The sequence below is a fragment of the Elephas maximus genome, chromosome 9 (assembly GCF_024166365.1).
Source record: "Elephas maximus indicus isolate mEleMax1 chromosome 9, mEleMax1 primary haplotype, whole genome shotgun sequence".
Taxonomy (NCBI): Eukaryota; Metazoa; Chordata; class Mammalia; order Proboscidea; family Elephantidae; genus Elephas; species Elephas maximus.
Window position 1 is genome coordinate 55,159,297 of NC_064827.1, and position 20,463 is coordinate 55,179,759.

Here is a 20,463-nt window from a genome sequence, read left to right on the forward strand (position 1 = left end):
TGCTTAGTTACTGGAATATTATTTTCCCTGTCATAAATATTCATTCTAGCTTACTAAAAAAAAAAAAAATTGATAAAATCTTTTTCTGAGTTCAGAGTAGTAGAACTTTTGTCATTCAGCAAACATTTACTGAACAGTCACTCTTTACCTGGCACTGTGTCTACACTTGGGACACAGAGTTGCCTAAATTATAGTCCTTACCCTTGAGGAACTCACTGTCTAATTGGGAGAAAACACAAATTATTATTATGTGATTAGTGTTGTAACAGACAAATGCACCAAGTCCAGTGGGAACGTAATTATTTGTAGGTTAAGCTTCTTTAGGGAAATGCTGTCAGAATCCTTTTGCTCTATACCTTAACTTTTACTTCTTCTTATTTTCATATGTATAACTTAATGATCTGTGGTGTGTTTGTCAGTTTATATAGTGCCATATTTACCTAAGTACTTATTGAGTTAAGAGACTTATTTCCTGACAATAAAATTTGTTGGTTAATAAAGGGAGTAATTTTTCTTTGGTTCTCTTCTGTGTTTAGTAAGAAAGGGACTCTGACAACAGGATGTTTCTATTTTCTTTGCAGAGTGATAATTTAACTACCGTAAGTCATTTATTCTGAGTTGTCATCAATTGTAAGAAGCAACATTATTTAGCATGCATTTAAGAAAGAAATTAAATGATGGCACACTACTAATTGTAAGATGTATCCCTATTTCAGAGGTGTTCCAGCTTAAAAAAATATACATCTAAGAATCAATACCCTGCATATGTAAAACATAACCAGGTTTTTCTTTTTCTTTTTTCTAATATGTTTCCATCTTCCTCCTAGGTAGAAGACAGCTTGGAACTATCTTTCCAGGGAAAAGATAATGTAAAACTTGACATTTTTTTCTTCTATGAAGAGACTGACCATATGTGGAATGGAGGCACTCAGGCCAAAACAGGAAAAAAATTTAAGTATGAATCAGATAAGTACTTATAAAAGGGGCTATAGAAATAACTTCAGGTTGTGGAAATAAGGAAATAACTGGAAGTAAAAAACAAAAGGGCTCTGTCAAGGCTCCACTTTTAGCTAGTACTTCCTCACCTTACCCATATAGTCCAGCTATGCCTCTAAAGCGAGGACTATCTGTAACAACAGTCTGTGAGGAAGGAGTGTCCTTTGGTTTGTGACTATGATCAGAGGTTCTTAAGTCATCAGAAAGGGAAAGCCAAGACAAGGAATATAAAAACCTGGCCCAGAGCCTGAGCAAAAAAACCTGATTGGCTGTCAGAGCTATAAAAAGAAAAAAAAAAAGAGCTATAGGGGCTTGATAATTAGATGGGAATGGATAGGGGTTAGTAAAGAGATAGTCAAGGTGAAGTGAAGCTGAAATGGGGAAACTGGGATTGAGCGAGGCTGATACCATGAATTCTGGGTAAACTCTGGAATATTTCTTTAGCAGAGACTGAGGACTAATCCTTGCATGATACTCATTGGGCTTAACAGCTACCATATTTTGTCAAATGTAAGATGATACTGATTGTAAGATACACCATTTTATATGCTACTAAGAAAGGAAAAACACTGCCAGTTATAATTATAAGACACTTGATTCACAGATGGGAAAAATGAAATAGAAAGTGTCTCAGAATTGATAAAATGCAGTATGTTAGGTTGGCATTTTTAACATTTAGTGTTTTTGTTTTATTTGTTTTTTAATGCTGTATAGTCAAACTCTTAGGGGAAAAAAATGACATTGTAGTGATTATGCTCTCCTTTATTACACAGTCTTCCCATCATCAGTTCAACAGAAAGGGCGTGGGTTGGGGGAGAGGGACAGAGAAGGAGAAGAAGAGGGAAAGAGAACCGGAGAGAGAAAAGAACGTGAAGAGTATGGGCTTTGCAGTCAGGCAGACCTGGAAGACTTCAGTTCCACCCCTAACTAATCTGTGGCCTTTAGCTTTTCTGAACATTAATCCCCTTATGTAGAAAATGTAGGTAGTACTGCAATTTCATAAGGTTGTTGAGTTGATTAAAGATGAGATGGGTGTGTGTACACGAACGCTTTTTCAGGCTCTTTCCATGTATCAGGTACTGTCTGAATATTTTACATTAATGCATTTAATCCTCACAACAACTTGAGGAGGTAGATACTGTGTGAGGCACTGAGAACTTCAATAATTTGTTCAAGATCTTGGAGAAGATAAGTGGAGTCAGACTGCAGCAGTCAGTCATTAGAGTTCATGCTTTTAATCACTGTTCCCTACAGCCTCCCTAAATACCTGACAGTATGAAGCACTTTGCATACTGCTTAGCACTTAGTAACTTTGCCATAAATGATGGTGATTATTATTATTGTTTCATTAGTATTATTAATGTTATGACTACTAACATTATTACTGCTATCACTCCATTATTATCATAGTCATGTGACCAATGGCATAAATTCACCTCAGCAGTTTGCTCAGACTGGGGCTTCTATCAGTGAATAAATTTGAGCCATTGGGCCCAATGGGGAGTAGTCTGTAAACACAGAGGAGGAATGGCTAAGTCAGACTGGGTTCTCCTGGGCACACTGACAGAACCCTGCAGGATCTCTCAATCCTTATTAGAAGACAAGGTGTCTTTAAGGTTAAACTTGTTCTGGAAGTTTGAGAGTAACCTACTCCTTTTCTTCAAAGTCATAAAGTATCCCAAATTAACTCCAATTCCAGAGCATATTCTTAAAACTTTAATTTATAAGATTATTTTGCTTTATGACAACAGACTCTTTCACCTTGGATAAGCTCTGATTGTGAGACACTTAGAAAGTAATAAGTTATTGAATATAATTTGACACTTTTACTATATCTAAGTGGGGGTGAGTGTTCTTGACATTCATCTTCAGTTTATTCAAAATATGATAAAGATGCCAAATGTACTGTATAATTGAGGCTTTTTTTTTTTTTTTTTAAATGCTAGGGTAGTATAGCATGGAAATTAAGGCATGGAGCCAGTCTGCTTGTATTTGAATCCCAGCTCCACATTTTACCAGCTATACAGACAGTCCCCAGGTTACAAACATCTGACTTACTTACAACCCTTAGTTATGTATCAACCCCTCCACCCCACCTCCATAAAGCCTGTCAAGAAAAACTGACTCTGTGTTGGCCGCCTGGCTTCCACATGGTGCACCCAGCTGTGCCCTGTAGCAGCAGCAAGTAGAGAGCCCTCGTGCACCCTCCTCCCTCTAAGCAGTAATGACCCCGCTGTCTGCATGCCCCAGGCACTGCCAGTTCGTTCCACAGGTGGTCCTGCAAGTGGTGGTGGCTGGTGGCCAGGACGCGGGCACTGTGCTCTGCATGTTCTCCAAGCAGGTCAGTGCGCTGCACTGGGCACACTCCATCTTGCTGGGCCCTCGGTGCTGTGTAGCCTGGGGCTATTGCAGCACCTCTCTGGGCTTCTGTTTCCCCTACCATATACATGTGGGATTTCACTACTGCAGTGGTTCTTGGCCTTTTGGTGGCTTAAATTCCTGACATCTGTGTGTCTGTAGGAAACCCTGGTGGCGTAGTGGTTAAGTGCTATGGCTGCTAACCAAAGGGTCAGCAGTTCGAATCTGCCAGATGCTCCTTGGAAACTCTATAGGGCAGTTCTACTCTGTCCTATCAGGTTGCTATGAGTCGGAATCCACTTCACAGCACTGAGTTTGGTTTGTTTTTATGTGTCCGTATAGTTTCTGGTCCATGGAGAAGCTTCGAACTTGGAAGCATCCCTTCCCAGCCCTTGGGCCGCGAGCTTAGCTCACTCTTAGCACATCCAGAGCAACACTTTCTCCCTTTCACCTCGAGGCAGAGGCCTCATAGTTGGTGCATGGGGTTGACAGGTCTCATGAGGAGGTGATAGGTGAATGATCCGTCTGGCTCCAGGACCATCCTACCCACTTCCCCAACCCTCCCTCCCTCTGCTGAGGAGGGTTCAGAATCCAGCAGAAATGCGACCTAGTGGTACAATGTTGCATTTAGTTCAGAGTCTACAATAAAGTATTTAATTGGTCTCAAAGATTTTATAGAACAGAATCTTCTGAGTATTTTGGGTAATGTTAGCCCCATTAGGTATCCCTTCAACTGTGGAGAAGGTACATACAATGGTTTGTAATAACTGGTGCCATTTTGTGATGTGTATCAAATTATTATTGTATTATTATGTTAAAGGTGTTTTAGTGTATCTGGAAGTGTTTAATGTTTTTTTTATGTGTAGAAAGGTACAGTACATACTGTATACTAAGACAAACATTTGACTGATTGTTAGATATGAACTGTATCTAACTATTCCAACTTAATGTACAAATTTGAGTTATAGACAGACTTAGGAACTGAACTCATTCATAATCTGGGAACTGCATGTATTACCTTGGGCAAGTTACTTAACCTCCCTGTGCCTAAATCCCCTGTCTGTAAAATGAGGATAATAATAGAAATTTCCACATAGGGTTGTTTTAATGATTAAGTAAGTTATATACAAAAGGGCTTTGAACAGTGCCTGGCATGTCTTGAGTCCTCAGTAATTATTGTTGTTGTTAGGTGTCATCAAGCTGGTTTCGAAGCGTAGGGACTCCACACACAACAAAATGAAACATGGTCATGTGCCATCTTTACAGTTGTTGCTATGTTTGAGCCCATTGTTGTAGCCATTGGGTCAGTCCATCTTGTTGAGAGTCTTCCTCTTTTTTGCTTACCCTCTGCTTTACCAAGCATGATGTCCTTCTCTAGGAACTGGTCCAAAGTACCTGAGACAAAGTCTCGCCACATCTCCACTTCCTAAGAAGTATTCTGGCTGCACTTCTTCCAAGACAGATTTGCTAGTTCTTCTGGCAGTCCGTGGAATATTCAGTATTCTTCACCAACACCATAATTCGAATGCATCAGTTCTTCTCCAATCTACCTTATTCATGGTCTAGCTTTTGCATACATATAAGGTGATTGAAAATACCAGGCTTCGGTCAGTGATTATTAGCTGCTATTAATACTACCGCTGCTGCTGCTGCTACTAATACTACTACTGGTAAAAAAAAATGATTCCTCTTCTTTAGTCTTACGAGAAATTTACATATTAGAAACCTTTTTAATTATCTCAATATTAAACTGCCACATCTATGTTTAGAGAACTAATATGAGAGTGTCAACTTTTTTCTAAGAAAGATAATTTCTAGATCTCATGTTAGAATCCTCTTACTCTTAATTTTCTTTCTAAGGCTTGAACTTCTTTTTTCTCACTGATGTGATCTGAAACCCACAAACCTCAGAAGCACTGTTCATTTCCAACCACTACATTTCTGGATAGAAAAAGCTTCTATCATGCTGCCTTAACTGCTCTTTATAGTAGCAGTGTTTGGGAAGTGTGAAGTGTTCTGATTATTTAACAAGAGAAATGAGCAGTGATAGAGCTGTCTGGACAGATGGTGTGAGTCCCAGAATTTCTACCATGTTACCATGACCTTAAAAGGCAGAGAAAAGAACAGAGGATGGCTGCGTAGAGTAGTTTCTTTGGAAGAGTCCCCCAGCCATATGCCATTTTTATTCTTGTTAGCATTACTTTAAGGAACTGAAGAGCCATAGCTCTATATAATTTTGCTATTATTATTCCTGGGGGGAAACAAAACTTTTAAAGCTAGTCTCAGGGTCTTTTTATCCTTATAATATTATTATTTTTTTCATCTGTAGTTCATTCTGAGAAAAGCTTATTAATATTATAGAATGCTTACTACAGTGAAACCTGTGAGAGCCGGAACTCGACAGTACTGCCATGTTTTTCCAGGTGTCATAAGTTTTTCACCTTTGACAGGGTGCAGTCTTACTGATTTTCTATCGCTCATTTTAGTGGAAAAGGTTTTAGTTTTCCTTCTCTGACAGGTTTCTACCTTAACACAGGTCCCAGCTTTCACAGGTCTTATTGTATTTTTAAAAGGATGAAGGGGAACTTGGGAAGGAAAAACAAATTTTTTCTCTTTTCTAAACTTTACATGGCTTCAGAGTGAAGTCTTCGGTCTTAAGATAAATAATAATTGTAATATTAACAGCAGTAATAAACATAAAGCTACCAGATGATCTGTTATACATGAGACGTTGTGGTAGGTACTTTCAGATAATCCTCACATTATCCCTTTGAGTTAAGTATTCTCACTGCCTGTTAAATATGAGGGAATAAAGGCTCAGAGAAGTAAAGTAACTTGCTCTAAGTCACCTGACCATTAATGGCACAACCAAGATATAACCCCTCTTAAACCTAAACACTTTCTACCAAGAGTTAGGTTAAATGAGTTAATACATTTAATGCATTTAAAACAGTACCTGGCACAAAGTACTGCGTGAGTATTAGCAACTGTTGTTACTGTCGTTGTTGTTAGTTGTGCTCTAGTTGATTTCAACTCATGGTGACTTTATATATGATGGAATGAAACCTTACCCAGTCCTGTGCCATCTTCGTGATCGTTGGTATGTTTGAGTCCATTTTTGTGGCTGTTTTGTCAGTCTGTCTTATTGAGGGTTCCCTTCATTTTTGCTGGTCCTCTACTTTACGAAACATGATGTCCTTTTCTTGCTATTGGTCTTTCCTAATGAGGTATCCAAAGTAAATGAGCTGAAGTCTCATTATCATCACTTCTAAATACAACATTCTTGTTGTATTTCTTCTAAGATTGATTTGTTCTGTTGGCAATCTACAGTATATTCAATATTCTTTGCCGACATCACAGTTCAAACACATTTATTCTTCTGTCTTCCTCTTTCATTATCCAACTTTTGCATGCATGTGAAGCATTTGCAAGACCATGGCTTAGATCAAACGCACGTTAATCATCAAAGTGACATCTTTGCTTTTTAAAACCTTGAAGAGGTCTTTTACAGCAGTTTTGCCCAATACAATATGTTATTTGATTCCTTGGCTGCTGCTTCCATGAATGTTGATTGTCGATCCAAGTAGAATGAAATCATTAACAGCTTCAGTTTCTTCTTCATTTATCATGATGTTGTTTATCAGTCTGGTTTCCTGAAAGCAGAAAATACCAAAATGATGTTTACTTGTGTTTTAACAACTACACAAAGGCATTCGACTGTATAGATCGTAACAAATTATGGAAAACATTGCAAAAAGTGGAAATTTCAGAACACTTAATTATGCACATGTGGAACCTGTACAAGGATCCAGAGGCAGTTGTTTGAACAAAACAAGGGAATACTGTGTAGTTCAAAATTGGAAAAGATATGGCAGAGTTGTATCTTTTCGCTTTACTTGTTCAATCTGTATGCTGAACCAATAATCTGAGAAGCTGGACTCTGTGAAGAAGAGTGCAACATCGGGATTGGAGGAAAACTCACCAGCAACCTGCGATATGCAAATGACACACCCTTTCTTGCTGAAAATGAAGACGAAGCACTTACTGATGAAGGTCAAAGACTACAACCTTCAGTATGAATTACACCTGAACATGAAGAAAATGAAAATCATTACAAGTGTGCAGTTGGACTAATTTTATTCCTAGGTCTCATGATATGCATTCCATCCCTAGCTCTCGGTCTCACTCCTTTACCAAAAGCCATTCTTTTCCCTGAAGTCCAAATTCCAGTCTTAACCATCGTCTAAATTTTTTATATCTTTTTTCTTCTTCATAGTCATATTCAGCAGTAATAAAAAATGAATAGAACTATGCCTCCAGGATGTGAACTTTTTATTCCACAGCCTCACTATTCCTACAGATACTGCCCAGGTTTCTTCGGGTTGTTTCTTTCCTTCCTATCTGAATCAATTGATGTGAATAGAGGCCAGAAGCTTGAGAGGTCATAATAATGGCTAACTTTTATTGAATATTTACTGTGTGCTAGGTACTATGCCAGGCTTTTATATGTGCATCACCTTGTTTAACCCTCTCAACAAGTTTACAAGAGAAATTTTATTATTTTCATCTTCATTTTACGAGTAAGAAAATTAAGGCAACGCTAAGACTTAGACCTAGGTCCATTTCACTCCAAGCCCATGTTCTTATCTGTACCCTTATGTTAGTGTGACCACAGTATTTATCATACTGTTTGTTAATACTTCCTCAGTGGAAACAGCCCTCCTATGGATTAACATTGTCAGGGTAATACAGCTACCTCTGAATCCTCTAATAGGAAATCTACCACACAGTGACGTTTCCCTTGGACTAGTAGTGAGTTGTTTATACCTTCTGATATTTGCAGTTCCTGCTTATTGTACTGTTCTCCAGAGAATTTGGATTTGTCCTCTATGGGACTAGACACCCATCCACGTGTGGTTCCTATTTATCATTTCATTTCTGCAAAATGCCAAGGGTACTTATATGAATATAACTTAGTTTCTGTTCTCAAGGATTTCATAGTCTAGGTCGTGAAACAGATATTAAAGTACAATATGAGAACCCTACATTATATATTATTGTCACGTATTATAATCCCATAAATTCTAAATCTCACAAATAAAATTTGTATTAATATTTTAGACATTCCATATGTATTTAAATATACCCCTATTTTTACCTTTTCTGTTGTTCTTTATTCTTTCTGGTATCTACATATTTTCATCTAGTGTCGTTTTCCTTTTACCTGGGATCATTTTTCTTCTACTGGAGAGAACTTTTAAACATTTTCTTTATTACTGGTCTGCTGTAAATGAATTCCCTAAGTGTTTGTTTTTCTGAAAATGTCTTTATATTGTCTTTATTTTTGAAGGATATTTTCATTGGATAAGGAATCCTAGGTTGGCAGTCATTTGTTTTTAGCCATTTGAAGGTATGATTCCATTATCTTTTGGCTTTCCTTTCCTTGTTTCCATTGAAAAGGCAGACATCAGTCTATGAAGGCAGTGTTTTGTTTTGTTTTACTGGTTATAAAAGCTTCTCTTTTTGTCTGGTTTTCATCAGTTCTATGATATGCTTTAGTGTGATTTTCTGTGGCTGGATGTAAAATTTTTTCAGCCACTGTCTCTTTAAATATTGCTTCTGCCTCATTCTCTGTTAGATCTTCTCGCCTTTAGCCTCAGGGAGCTCTCAAAAACTCTGCTTGTTTTCTCACTCTTTCGACTTCTTCTTCAGGAATTGGCGGGTGCTCTAGGTGAAAAGTTCTGCAAATGTCGGGCTTCCTTGCTTCTTTTTCCTTTCTTCTCCCAGACCTTGACCCTGTAATTCTTCACTGCCTTGTTAGCTTTCCAAAGCCTTCAAGTACTTTTGAAAAAATATTTTGCCTAGGTTTTCTAGTTATTGTCAGAGGGAGAGCTGGTCCAAATTACCTGTTTCATCATCACCAGAAACTAAAAGCCCAATCATGTTAATTTTTAGCAATAGGAAAAGATGCAAATAGAAGAAATCATACAAATGGATAAAATAAGTGGATCATGAGAAGGAAAGACTTAAAGAGTACAGTAGAAATCCATTTTTATGCCCTGGGGATGAGTAATAATTTGTGAATTAGAAACTGCTAAGTAGTCTAGCAGTTTAGACACCTAACAACAACAACAAGTAGTCTAGATACTAGTATCGATATCTAGAAAATAATTGAGAAAATTATTACAGCAGAGTAGTCTTATTACCTATATTAACATAATATTAAGGGACATAGTTGCCCATCTTCTAAATAAGTTTCAGTATAGCAGCTAGGTATCTTGGAATATTGACAAAAATAGAAGATAAATCACAGATCCACCAGATGTATATAATATTAATTCTCAAACTGTGTTTGATAAAATTCTTCGTAGATCCAAAGATGAACCTTGGTGAGCCCTAGGTAAAGGCTAGGGCTCTTTTATTGATTGTATTTAAAAGACAAAGTGTTTGAGAATAAATAATAGTAGGAATCTCAGGCATGGGATCTTTACTTTTACTCGATTGTGCTATTCAAGAAGTAGAGGTCTGAGCGAGCAGTGTTCTAAAACCATTAAAGTACAGGATTTTATTTTTCAATGTCTTGTTTTCCTTAAGGCTTGTGACTCCTTAAGGCTTTTAGCAGCTGTACAGGTTTTCTCAATCTTCTTTGTTAGCATTCATGATTCTCCCCTGCCCTGCCTTTATATGTCTGTGTGTGTATGAAGAACTGAAGAACAATTTCAAGCCTTGAATTGCAATGTTGAAGGATTCTATGGGCAAAATACTGAAGAACGCAGGAAGCATCAAAATAAGATGGAAAGAATACACAGTTACTGTACCAGAAAGAATTGGTTGATGTTCAGCCATTTCAGGAAGTAGCAAATGATCAAGAACTGATGGTACTGAAGGAAGAGTTCAAGCTTCACTGAAGGCACTGGCGAAAAACAAAACTCTAGGAATTGAAGGAATACCAAGTGAGATGTTTCAACAAACAGATGCAATGCTGGAAGTGCTTACTTGTCCATGTCAAGAAATTTGGAAGACACCTACCTGGCCAACTGACTGGAAAAGATGAATATTTGTGCCCATTCCAAAGAAAGATGATCCAAAGGAATGCAGAAATTATCAAACAATATAATTGCTGCATTTTTACACAAATGACATGCACCTTCTATATTTGTTTGCCAGCTGCAGCCTCCCTATGAAGTATTTTCATAAATGCCACTATGCTGTTTTTTTTTTAAACATGTAAAAAAAAAAAAGGCATAGTGTGCTTATGAAAACACCTTGGGGGGGGGGGCATAGCTGCCAGACAAACTTGGAGGCATGCGTTATTTGCATAAAAATACGGTAATATCATATGCAAGTAAAATCATGCTGAAGATAATTCAAAAACAGTTGCAGCCGTACATCTACAGGGAACTGCAGAAAATCAAGCCAGAGTCAGAAGATGTGGAATGAGGGATATTATTGCTCATGTCAGATGGATCTTGGCTGAAAGCAGAGAATACAGGAAAGATGTTTACCTGTGTTTTATTCACTATGCAAAGGCATTCGACTGTGTGGATTGTAAGAAATTATGGATAACATTGCAGAGAATGGGAATTCCAAAACACTTGTGCTCATGAGGAACCTGTACATAGACCAAGAGGCAGTCATTTGAACAGAACAGGGGGGATACTGCAGGGTTTAAAATCAGGAAAGGTGTGTGTCAGGGTTGTATCCTTTCACCATACTTGTTCAATCTGTATGTTGAGCAAATAGTCCAAGAAGCTGGACTATATGAAGAAAAATGTGGCATCAGGATTAGAAGAACACTCATTAACAACCTGTGATATGCAGATGATACAGCCTTGCTTGTTGAAAGTGAGGTGGTCTTGAAGCACTTACTGATGAAGATCAAAGACTATATAGCCCTCACTATGGAGCACACCTTGCACCCAGTGACAGGGCTTCAAAATGCATAAAACAAACTCTAACAGCACTGAAAAGAGAAATTGACAGTTCAACAATAACAGCAGGAGACTTCAACACACCACTCCTGGTAAAGGACAGAACATCTAGAAAGAAACTCAACAAAGATACAGAAGAGCTAAAGGCCACAATCAACCAACTTGACCTCATTGACATATATAGGACACTCCATCCCACAGCAGCAAAGTACATATTCTTTTCCAATGCACATGGAACATTCTCCAGAATGGACCACATATTAGGCCACAAAGCAACCCTTAACAAAATCCAAAATATTGAGATAATACAAAGCATCTTATCTGATCACAACACCATAAAAGTAGAAATTAATAACAGGAAGACACAAGGAAAAAAATCAAATACTTGGAAAGTCAATAACATCTTGCTTAAAAACCACTGTGTAATAGAAGAAATCAAAGATGGGATAAAAAAATTTTCTAAAGTCAAATAATGAAAACACATCATACCAAAACCTCTGGAGCATGGCAAAGGCAGTGCTCAGAGTTCAATTTATAGCAATAGATGCACCCATCAAAAAAGTATGGAGTACACCTTAGCATAGAGAAAACAAAAATCCTCACAACTGGACCAGTAAGCAACATCATGATAAACGGAGAAAAGATTGAAGTTGTGAAGGATTTCACTTCATTTGGATCCACAGTCACGTCTGTGGAAGCAGCAATCAACAAATCAAACAATATATTGCATTGGGCAAGTCTGTTGCAAAGTGTTGAAAAGCAAAGATGTCACCTTGAGGACTAAGGTATGCCTGACCCAAGACATGGTATTTTCAATCACTTCATATGCATGTCAAAACTGGACAATGAATAAGGAAGACCAAAGAATTGACACATTTGAATTATGGTATTGATGAAGAATATTGAATACACCGTGGACTGCCAGAAGAGTGAACAAACCTGTCTTGGAAGAAGTACAGCCAGAATGCTCCTTAGAAGAAAGGATAGTAAGACTTCATCGCACATATTTTGGACATGTTATCAGGAGGCACCAGTCCCTGTAGAAGGACATCATGCTTGGTAAAGTAGATGGTCAGTGAAAAAGAGAAAGACCCTCAATGAGATGGACTGACACAATGGCTGCACCAATGGGCTCAAACATAGCAACGATTGTGCAGAAGGCGCGTGACCAGGCAGTGCTTCATTCTGTTGTGCATGGTGTCTCTATGACTTGGAACGACAGCACCTAGCAACAACAACATAAATATATAATACAAAGTTTATTTTAAAATAAACTTTGTATTTTGGGATAGTTTTAGATTTACTGGAAAGTTGCAAAGATAATACAGAGAGTTCCAGTATACAGTATACCTCTCACCCAATTTCCCCTAATGTTAATATTTTACATTACCATGATACATTTGTCAAGGCTCAGAAACCAATACCGAAGCATTACAATGAATGTTTGGATTTCACCAGCTTTTCCATTAATGTCCTTTTTCTGTTGAAGGATCCGATCCAAGACACCACATTGCATTTAGACACCCTGCCTTTTGAAACTTGCTTTTAGTCTGAGATTTTAAGCATGTCACATAGCCCAATTCTGCCCTTTCAGGGGCATTGAGTTGCCTTCTTTCTGAAGTTGCTCTGCAGAATGCGTAGCTGGAAATTATTTCCTCTTCCTTTGAATTTCCATAGATTTTTTCGTGTACCCCTCTCTTGCTTTATTGGGGTGCTTTTTCTGATTTGTCTGTCCTGTCTGGGGGATAAATAGTACTTACAGCGGCAAAGGAAAAACGCAAATTTGAATGATTTCTTTAAAAGAGTTTATTGAACACGTTGGCTTTTCTAAAAACGATCTCACGTGTCCTGCTCTGTTTATGCCTTCGTATTTTACAACGTATAGGTTATGTCTTAGGTCTTTTTAAGCACACTTCCAAATCTCTAGTGAGTGGCAGGTGCAAAGTTGAGGGATTGAGGGAAGGACTTTGAATGTTTGTTACATAGTAGCTGTATATATACAATATACAGAAGTGGCAGTTCATTTAATACATCTTATAATTAACAACAACAAAATAGACCCTTTTTGCAAACTTGGAATAGAAGGGACCTGGGATATCTTTAACTTGAAAAAGTATATATACCACAAATCTAAAGTGAACAATCATATTTAACGATCAAACTTTAAAAGTTTTTCTGTTAAAACCAGAGAAAATATAAGAATGTCTGCTATTCCTGCTTCTTTTAAACAGCTAGAGGGTCTTGTTGTTGTTGTTGTTAGGTGCCGTCGAGTCGATTCCGACTCATAGCAACCCTACGCACAACAGAAGGAAACACTGCCCCGTCCTGCGCCATCCTTACGATCGTTATGCTTGAGCTCATTGTTGCAGCCACTGTGTCAGTCCACCTTGTTGAGGGTCTTCCTCTTTTCCGCTGACCCTGTACTCTGCCAAGCATGATGTCCTTCTCCAGGGACTCATCCCTCCTGACAGCATGTCCAAAGTATGTAAGACACAGTCTCGCCATCCTTGCCTCTAAGGAGCATTCTGGCTGCACTTCTTCCAAGACAGATTTGTTCGTTCTTTTGGCAGTCCATGGTATATTCAATATTCTTCGCCAACACCACAATTCAAAGGTGTCAACTCTTCTTTGGTCTTCCTTATTCATTGTCCAGCTTTCACATGCATATGATGCGAATGAAAATACCGTGGCTTGGGTCAGGAACACCTTAGTCTTCAGGGTGACATCTTTGCTCTTCAACACTTTGACGAGGTCCTTTGCAGCAGATTTGCCCAATGCAATGCATCTTTTGATTTCTTGACTGCTGCTTCCATGACTGTGGATTGTGGTTTCAAGTAAAATGAAATTCTTGACAACTTCAATCTTTTCTCTGTTCATCATGATGTTGCTCATTGGTCCAGTCGTGAGAATTTTTGTTTTCTTTATGTTGAGGTGTAATCCATACTGAAGGCTGTGGTCTTTAATCTTCATTAGTAAGTGCTTCAAGTCCTCTTCACTTTCAGCAAGCAAGGTTGTGTCATCTGCATAATGCAGGTTGTTAATGAGTCTTCCCCCAATTCTGATGCCCCATTCTTCTTCATATCGTCCAGCTTCTCGGATTATTTGTTCAGCATACAGATTAAATAGGTATGGTGAAAGAATACAACCCTGACACACACCTTTCCTGACTTTAAACCAATCAGTATCCCCTTGTTCTGTCCGAACAACTGCCTCTTGATCCATGTAAAGGTTCCTCATGAGCACAATTAAGTGTTCTGGAATTCCCATTCTTTGCAGTGTTATCCATAGTTTATTATGATCCACATAGTTGAATGCCTCTGCATAGTCCATAAAACACAGGTAGACATCCTTCTGGTATTCTCTGCTTTCAGCCAGGATCCATCTGACATCAGCAATGATATCCCTGGTTCCACGTCCTCTTCTGAAACCAGCCTGAATTTCTGGCAGTTCCCTGTTGATATACTGCTGCAGCTGTTTTTGAGTGATCTTCAGCAAAATTTTGCTTGCTTGTGATATTAACAATATTGTTTTTAATTTCCACACTCTGTTGGATCACCTATCTTGGGAATAGGCATAAATATGGATCTCTTCCAGTCAGTTGGCCAGAAAGCTGTCTTCCATATTTCTTGGCATAGACAAGTGGGCACCTCCGGTGCTGCATGTGTTTGTTGAAACATCTCAATTGATATTCCATCAATTCCTGGAGCCTTGTTTTTCACCAGTGCCTTCAGAGCCGCTTGGACTTCTTCCTTCAGCACCATTGGTTCCTGATCATATGCCACCTGTAGAAATGGTTGAATATCAACTAATTCTTTTTGGTATAATGACTGTGTATTCCTTCCGGCTTCTTTTTTTTTTTAATTTTTATTGAGCTTCAAGTGAACGTTTACAAATCAAGTCAGTCTGTCACATGTAAGTTTATATACACCTTACTCCATACTCCCACTTTCTCTCCCCCAATGAGTCAGCCCTTCCAGTCTCTCCTTTCGTGACAATTTTGCCAGCTTCCAACCCTCTCTACCCTCCCATCCCCCCTCCAAACAGGAGGTGCCAACACAGTCTCAAGTGTCCACCTGATACAAATAGCTCACTCTTCATCAGCATCTCTCTCCTACCCACTGTCCAGTCCTTTCCATGTCTGATGAGTTGTCTTGGGGAATGGTTCCTGTCCTGGGCCAACAGAAGGTTTGGGGACCATGACCACCGGGATTCCTCTAGTCTCAGTCAGACCATCAAGTATGGTCTTTTTGTGAGAACCTGGGGTCTGCATCCCACTGATCTCCTGCTCCCTCAGGGGTTCTCTGTTGTGCTCCCTGTCAGGGCAGTCATCAGTTGTGGCCGGGCACCAACTAATTCTTCTGGTCTCAGGATGATCTAAGTCTCTGGTTCATGTGGCTCTTTCTGTCTCTTGGGCTCTTAGTTATCGTGTGACCTTGGTGTTCTTCATTCTCCTTTGCTCCAGGTGGGTTGAGACCAATTGATGCATCTTAGATGGCCGCTTGTTAGCATTTAAGACCCCAGACACCACATTTCAAAGTGGGATGCAGAATGTTTTCATAATAGAATTATTTTGCCAATTGACTTAGAAGTCCCCAAACCCCCGCCCTTGCTCTGCTGACCTTTAAAGCATTCAGTTTATCCTGGAAACTTCTTTGCTTTTGGTCCAGTCCAGTTGAGCTGACCTTCCGTCTTCTTTTGACGCTTCCTGCATCATTTAATATTTCCCCATGGAATCCTTCACTATTGCAATTTGAGGCTTGAATTTTTTCTTCAGTTCTTTCAGCTTGAGAAACGCTGAGCGTGTTCTTCCCTTTTGGTTTTCCACCTCCAGCTCTTTGCACATGTCATTATAGTACTTTACTTTGTCTTCTCGAGAGGCCCTTTGAAATCTTCTGTTCAGTTCTTTTACTTCATCAACTCTTCCTTTTGCTTTAGCTGCTCGATGCTCAAGAGCAAGTTTCAGAGTCTCCTCTGACATCCATCTTGGTCTTTTCTTTGTTTCCTGTCTTTTCAGTGACCTCTTGCTTTCTTCATGGATGATGTCCTTGATGTCAGTCCACAACTCATCTGGTCTTCGGTCACTAGTGTTCAGTGCATCAAATCTGTTCTTCAGATGGTCTCTAAATTCAGGTGGGATATACTCAAGGTCATATTTTGGCTCTCGTGGACTTGCTCTGATTTTCTTCAGTTTCAGCTTGAACTTGCATATGAGCAATTGATGATCTGTTCCACAGTCAGCCCCTGGCCTTGTTCTGACTGATGATATTGAACTTTTCCATTGTCTCTTTCCACAGATGTAGTCAATTTGATTTCTGTGTGTTCCATCTGGTGAGGTCCACGTGTATAGTCGCCGTTTATGTTGGTGAAAGAAGGTATTTGCGATGAAGAAGTCATTGGTCTTGCAAAATTCTATCATTCGATCTCCAGCATTGTTTCTATCCCCAAGGCCATATTTTCCAACTACTGATCCTTCTTCTTTGTTTCCAACTTTTGCATTCCAATCGCCAGTAATTATCAATGCATCTTGATTGCATGTTCGATCAATTTCCGACTGTAGCAGCTGATAAAAATCTTCTATTTCTTCATCTTTGGCCCTAGTGGTTGGTGCATAAATTTGAATAATAGTCATATTAACTGGTCTTCCTTGTAGGCGTATGGATATTATCCTATCGCTGACAACGTTGTACTTCAGGATAGATTTTGAGACGTTCTTTTTGATGATGAATGCAACACTATTCCTCTTCAAGTTGGCATTCCTAGCATAGTAGACTATATGATTGTCCAATTCAAAATGGCCAATACCAGTCCATTTCAGCTCACTAATGCCGAGGATATCGATGTTTATGTGTTCCATTTCATTTTTGACGATTTCCAATTTTCCTAGATTCGTACTTCGTACATTCCAGGTTCCGATTATTAATGGATGTTTGCAGCTGTTTCTTCTCATTTTGAGTTGTGCCACATCAGCAAACAAAGGTCTCGGAAGCTTTACTCTATCCACGTCATTAAGGGCGACTCTACTTTGAGGAGGCAGCTCTTCCCCAGTCATCTTTTGAGTGCCTTCCAACGTGGGGGGCTCTTCTTCCAGCACTGTATCAGACAGTGTTCCCCTGCTATTTGTCAGGTTTTCACTGGCTAATGCTTTTCAGAAGTAGACTGCCAGGTCCTTCTTCCTAGTCTGTCTTAGCCTGGAAGCTCAGCTGAAACCTGTCCTCCATGGGTGACCCTGCTGGTATCTGAATACCAGTGGCCTAGCTTCCAGCATCACAGCAACACACAAGCCCCCACAGTAAGACAAACTGACAGACACGTGGGGGCTAGAGGGTCTAGGTACTGGAATAACAGAAGAAAAATTAAGAGCTAAGAGACAAAATTGGTAATGAGAATGGATCATTTTGCTATTTTCCAGGGAAATCCTTGAGAGAATGGTTCTGCTGCTCCAGCTACAGAGTTTAATACAAATTTAGGTTTGAAAAGGTCAAGTTCAGTTATAGTTGGTGGTGTGTCTGTCTCATTAGCCTAGCTAACTATTAATAATTAAAAGAATGTTCTTCTAGAATGGTTGAAGAGCATATTTTTCATTTAGCAATTATCTTCATGGGCTGTACAGGTAGTCCCCGACTTACCATGGGGTTCCATTTTGAGTACTCCGTCGCCAGTTCTGACATAAGTGTAAAACCTTTTTTCCCCCATAATTACTGCTTCTTATTATCAGTATATTTTTAATCCAATTTTTGAACATTTTTGAGTGAGCATCTGAGAATAGTAACATCAGCAAATTACGCTCTACGACATTGTAAGTAGTACATGTTACTAACGATAAGACGTACAAAAAAACAGCCAGCCTTAGGTACAGCTGATCATAACTTGAATACGTAGTAAGATGGGGACTACTTGTACAACTAAACTGATGAGATTAGTTAATCCTAGCACCAATAAGTAACTTCACAGATCTTAAGGATGTCTGTGAGAAAAAAGTGATCTACTCCTAATAACTTAATTCTGACTATTTTTTATGCAAAAATAAAATTAATTAAAAGTGGTATGGAATTGAAAATGAATGGAGGGATCCCTTAAACTTATATTCTGATTTAGGGTTGCCTTAGTGTGAATTTAAATCTGTTCACATTTTGGGTGCTATCTCAGAGCCTTAATGTGCCAACTGCTTAGCTGAACTTAAAAAGCCATTGCAGACCCATGGTGAATTTTAACTTTAGTCATTATTTACCAGTAACCTGGACAGAGTGCATGGCATGTACTGTTCCTTGTCACTCACTACTCCCCCTCCCCTCTACAATCTCATTTTACTATCAGTTTCCACATTTTATGGTTTGTTTATCTTCTCCTAGGAAGCTGGAATTATCTTTTTGCTGAATGCATTGAATGAAATATTTGGAAAAGCAAACCACAAAGTTTCATGATGTTTTTGTTTAGGGACAAGAATTAACATTTGAATTAAATTGCCTTTGAGTTATTTTCACATTGTTTATATATTTAAAATGTTTAGGTTTGTGAATCCATCTTCGACGTGTTTTTGCCCATACATTGTTCATTGTTCAAAATACTGCTTTCATGAAATTCATAGCTTTCACATCTACCGTATCTATCTTGGGCCTATGATTTTCCTCTCTGTATTTTGATGAGACTGTAGAGGCTAACATTAAAAAGAGAGAGAGAAGCTTTCTGGCCTGTGTTATAGATAGACCATGATTTCTGCCTCATTTCAACTTCAGTGTGCCGACTTGATAGGATGGGACAGGTGGACATTCTGCTGACCAGCATCTGATTGGCAAGGCTGGAGGCGAGTGATGGATGGATGTGGCTGATGACAAAATAAGCAATGCCATGGATATGAGTGTACAGAATAAAATTGGGAACAGCAGATGGTTGGGCTAAGCTGTATCATTTCTTCCTCAGTTATGAGATTTGCCTTGGCTATCTATTCACAGAAGCCAGCTGGGATTGTCCTTAACTGCCAGCACCTTTTGGTTTGCGTAGAAATGACTTGTTGCTTTCTTTAGAATTTGTTCAGCCTCTCGTTTCTGTGTGCATGGCTTTCTGTTCATCTGATGGTAAAACATATGATATTCAAAAGCAGAGTATATGGCAACTGACTTTTCTGTGATTCTTTTCTTTTAATCCTCTGATATTGTAAATTCTTGTTATCTCTGCTGTCGCCACTTCAAATCTCATCACTGAACGTTCTTCCTGTGTTGCGAAGAGAAGAATATTTCTCAGAAGACACTAAAACAGAATATAGGGCTATAATATAAATTTAAAGTGAATCTAAAAGCTAGTTTTAGCTTTCTTTTGTAATATATAAAATTTAATTTACTTGATCCAAAATACCTTTAAGAAACATGTTTTGATTGCATTTCCAAAACTTTTACTTATTAATTGAAATAATTACACAACAGATATTAAGTTCATTACAACTAATATTCCTTGGGCTGGCTTAGAGATGTTCTGCAGTCATCTGAGGTGACTACAGAACTTCAGAAAGGTAGAAACTGTGTAGGTTCATGTGACATATAGAACCAAGAGAGAAGCCTGGCAGTGCAACTTGGAGCCATGGAATGCAGCTTGGAGTCATGCTTGCTCTATATCCTTGGGAAATCCAGGTTATGAAAGAAAAGGAGATCCATCTTACGAGTGTGCTGTTCATTTTAGTGTCCTCTAGTTACGTTTTGGAAACCCTGGTAGTGTAGTGGTTAAGTGCTACAGCTGCTAACCAACAGGTTGGCAGTTCAGATCTGCCAGGCTCTCCTCGGAAACTCTATTGGCCAGTTCTACTCTGTCCTATAGGGTCGCTATGAGTAGGAATCAACTTGATGGCAGTGGGTTTGGTTTTTTGGTTTAGTTAGGTTCTTTTAGTAACAGTTTGGATTTGATGGAGATTTAACAAAGTGTAACCTGTTGGAAATCAGTAGGAAAAAATGACTTTGGGGCTGAGAACTGGGTGGTAGGGGGAGCAAGTAGTGAAGTGAAAGGTAGAGCAGGAAGAAGCAGGAGAGTTATTTTTGAAGCATAGTACACCCCAGCATTAGGTCTGTATTCTTCATCTTTTGTGGGGATAAGGAGGTGAAGCTTCACTCAGAAAGCCGACTTAGAGGATCCTACTATGTTGACGGCTTTGGGTATGAAATTCTCACTACAGTGTTCCATGATTTAGGAAACG

At 38.9% G+C, this 20,463-nt stretch overlaps 1 protein-coding gene across 3 annotated transcripts in view; it reads left to right on the top strand.

Moving 5' to 3' along the window:
• The window catches only part of FKTN (fukutin), a 67,505-nt gene that overhangs the window by 41,147 nt on the left and 5,895 nt on the right, over nt 1–20,463 (top strand). For all 3 annotated transcript variants that reach the window (XM_049895434.1, XM_049895433.1, XM_049895435.1), the window contains one exon: nt 828–955. In XM_049895434.1, coding sequence (XP_049751391.1) covers nt 828–955 — 128 coding nt within the window. The remainder of the gene's footprint in view (nt 1–827; nt 956–20,463) is intronic.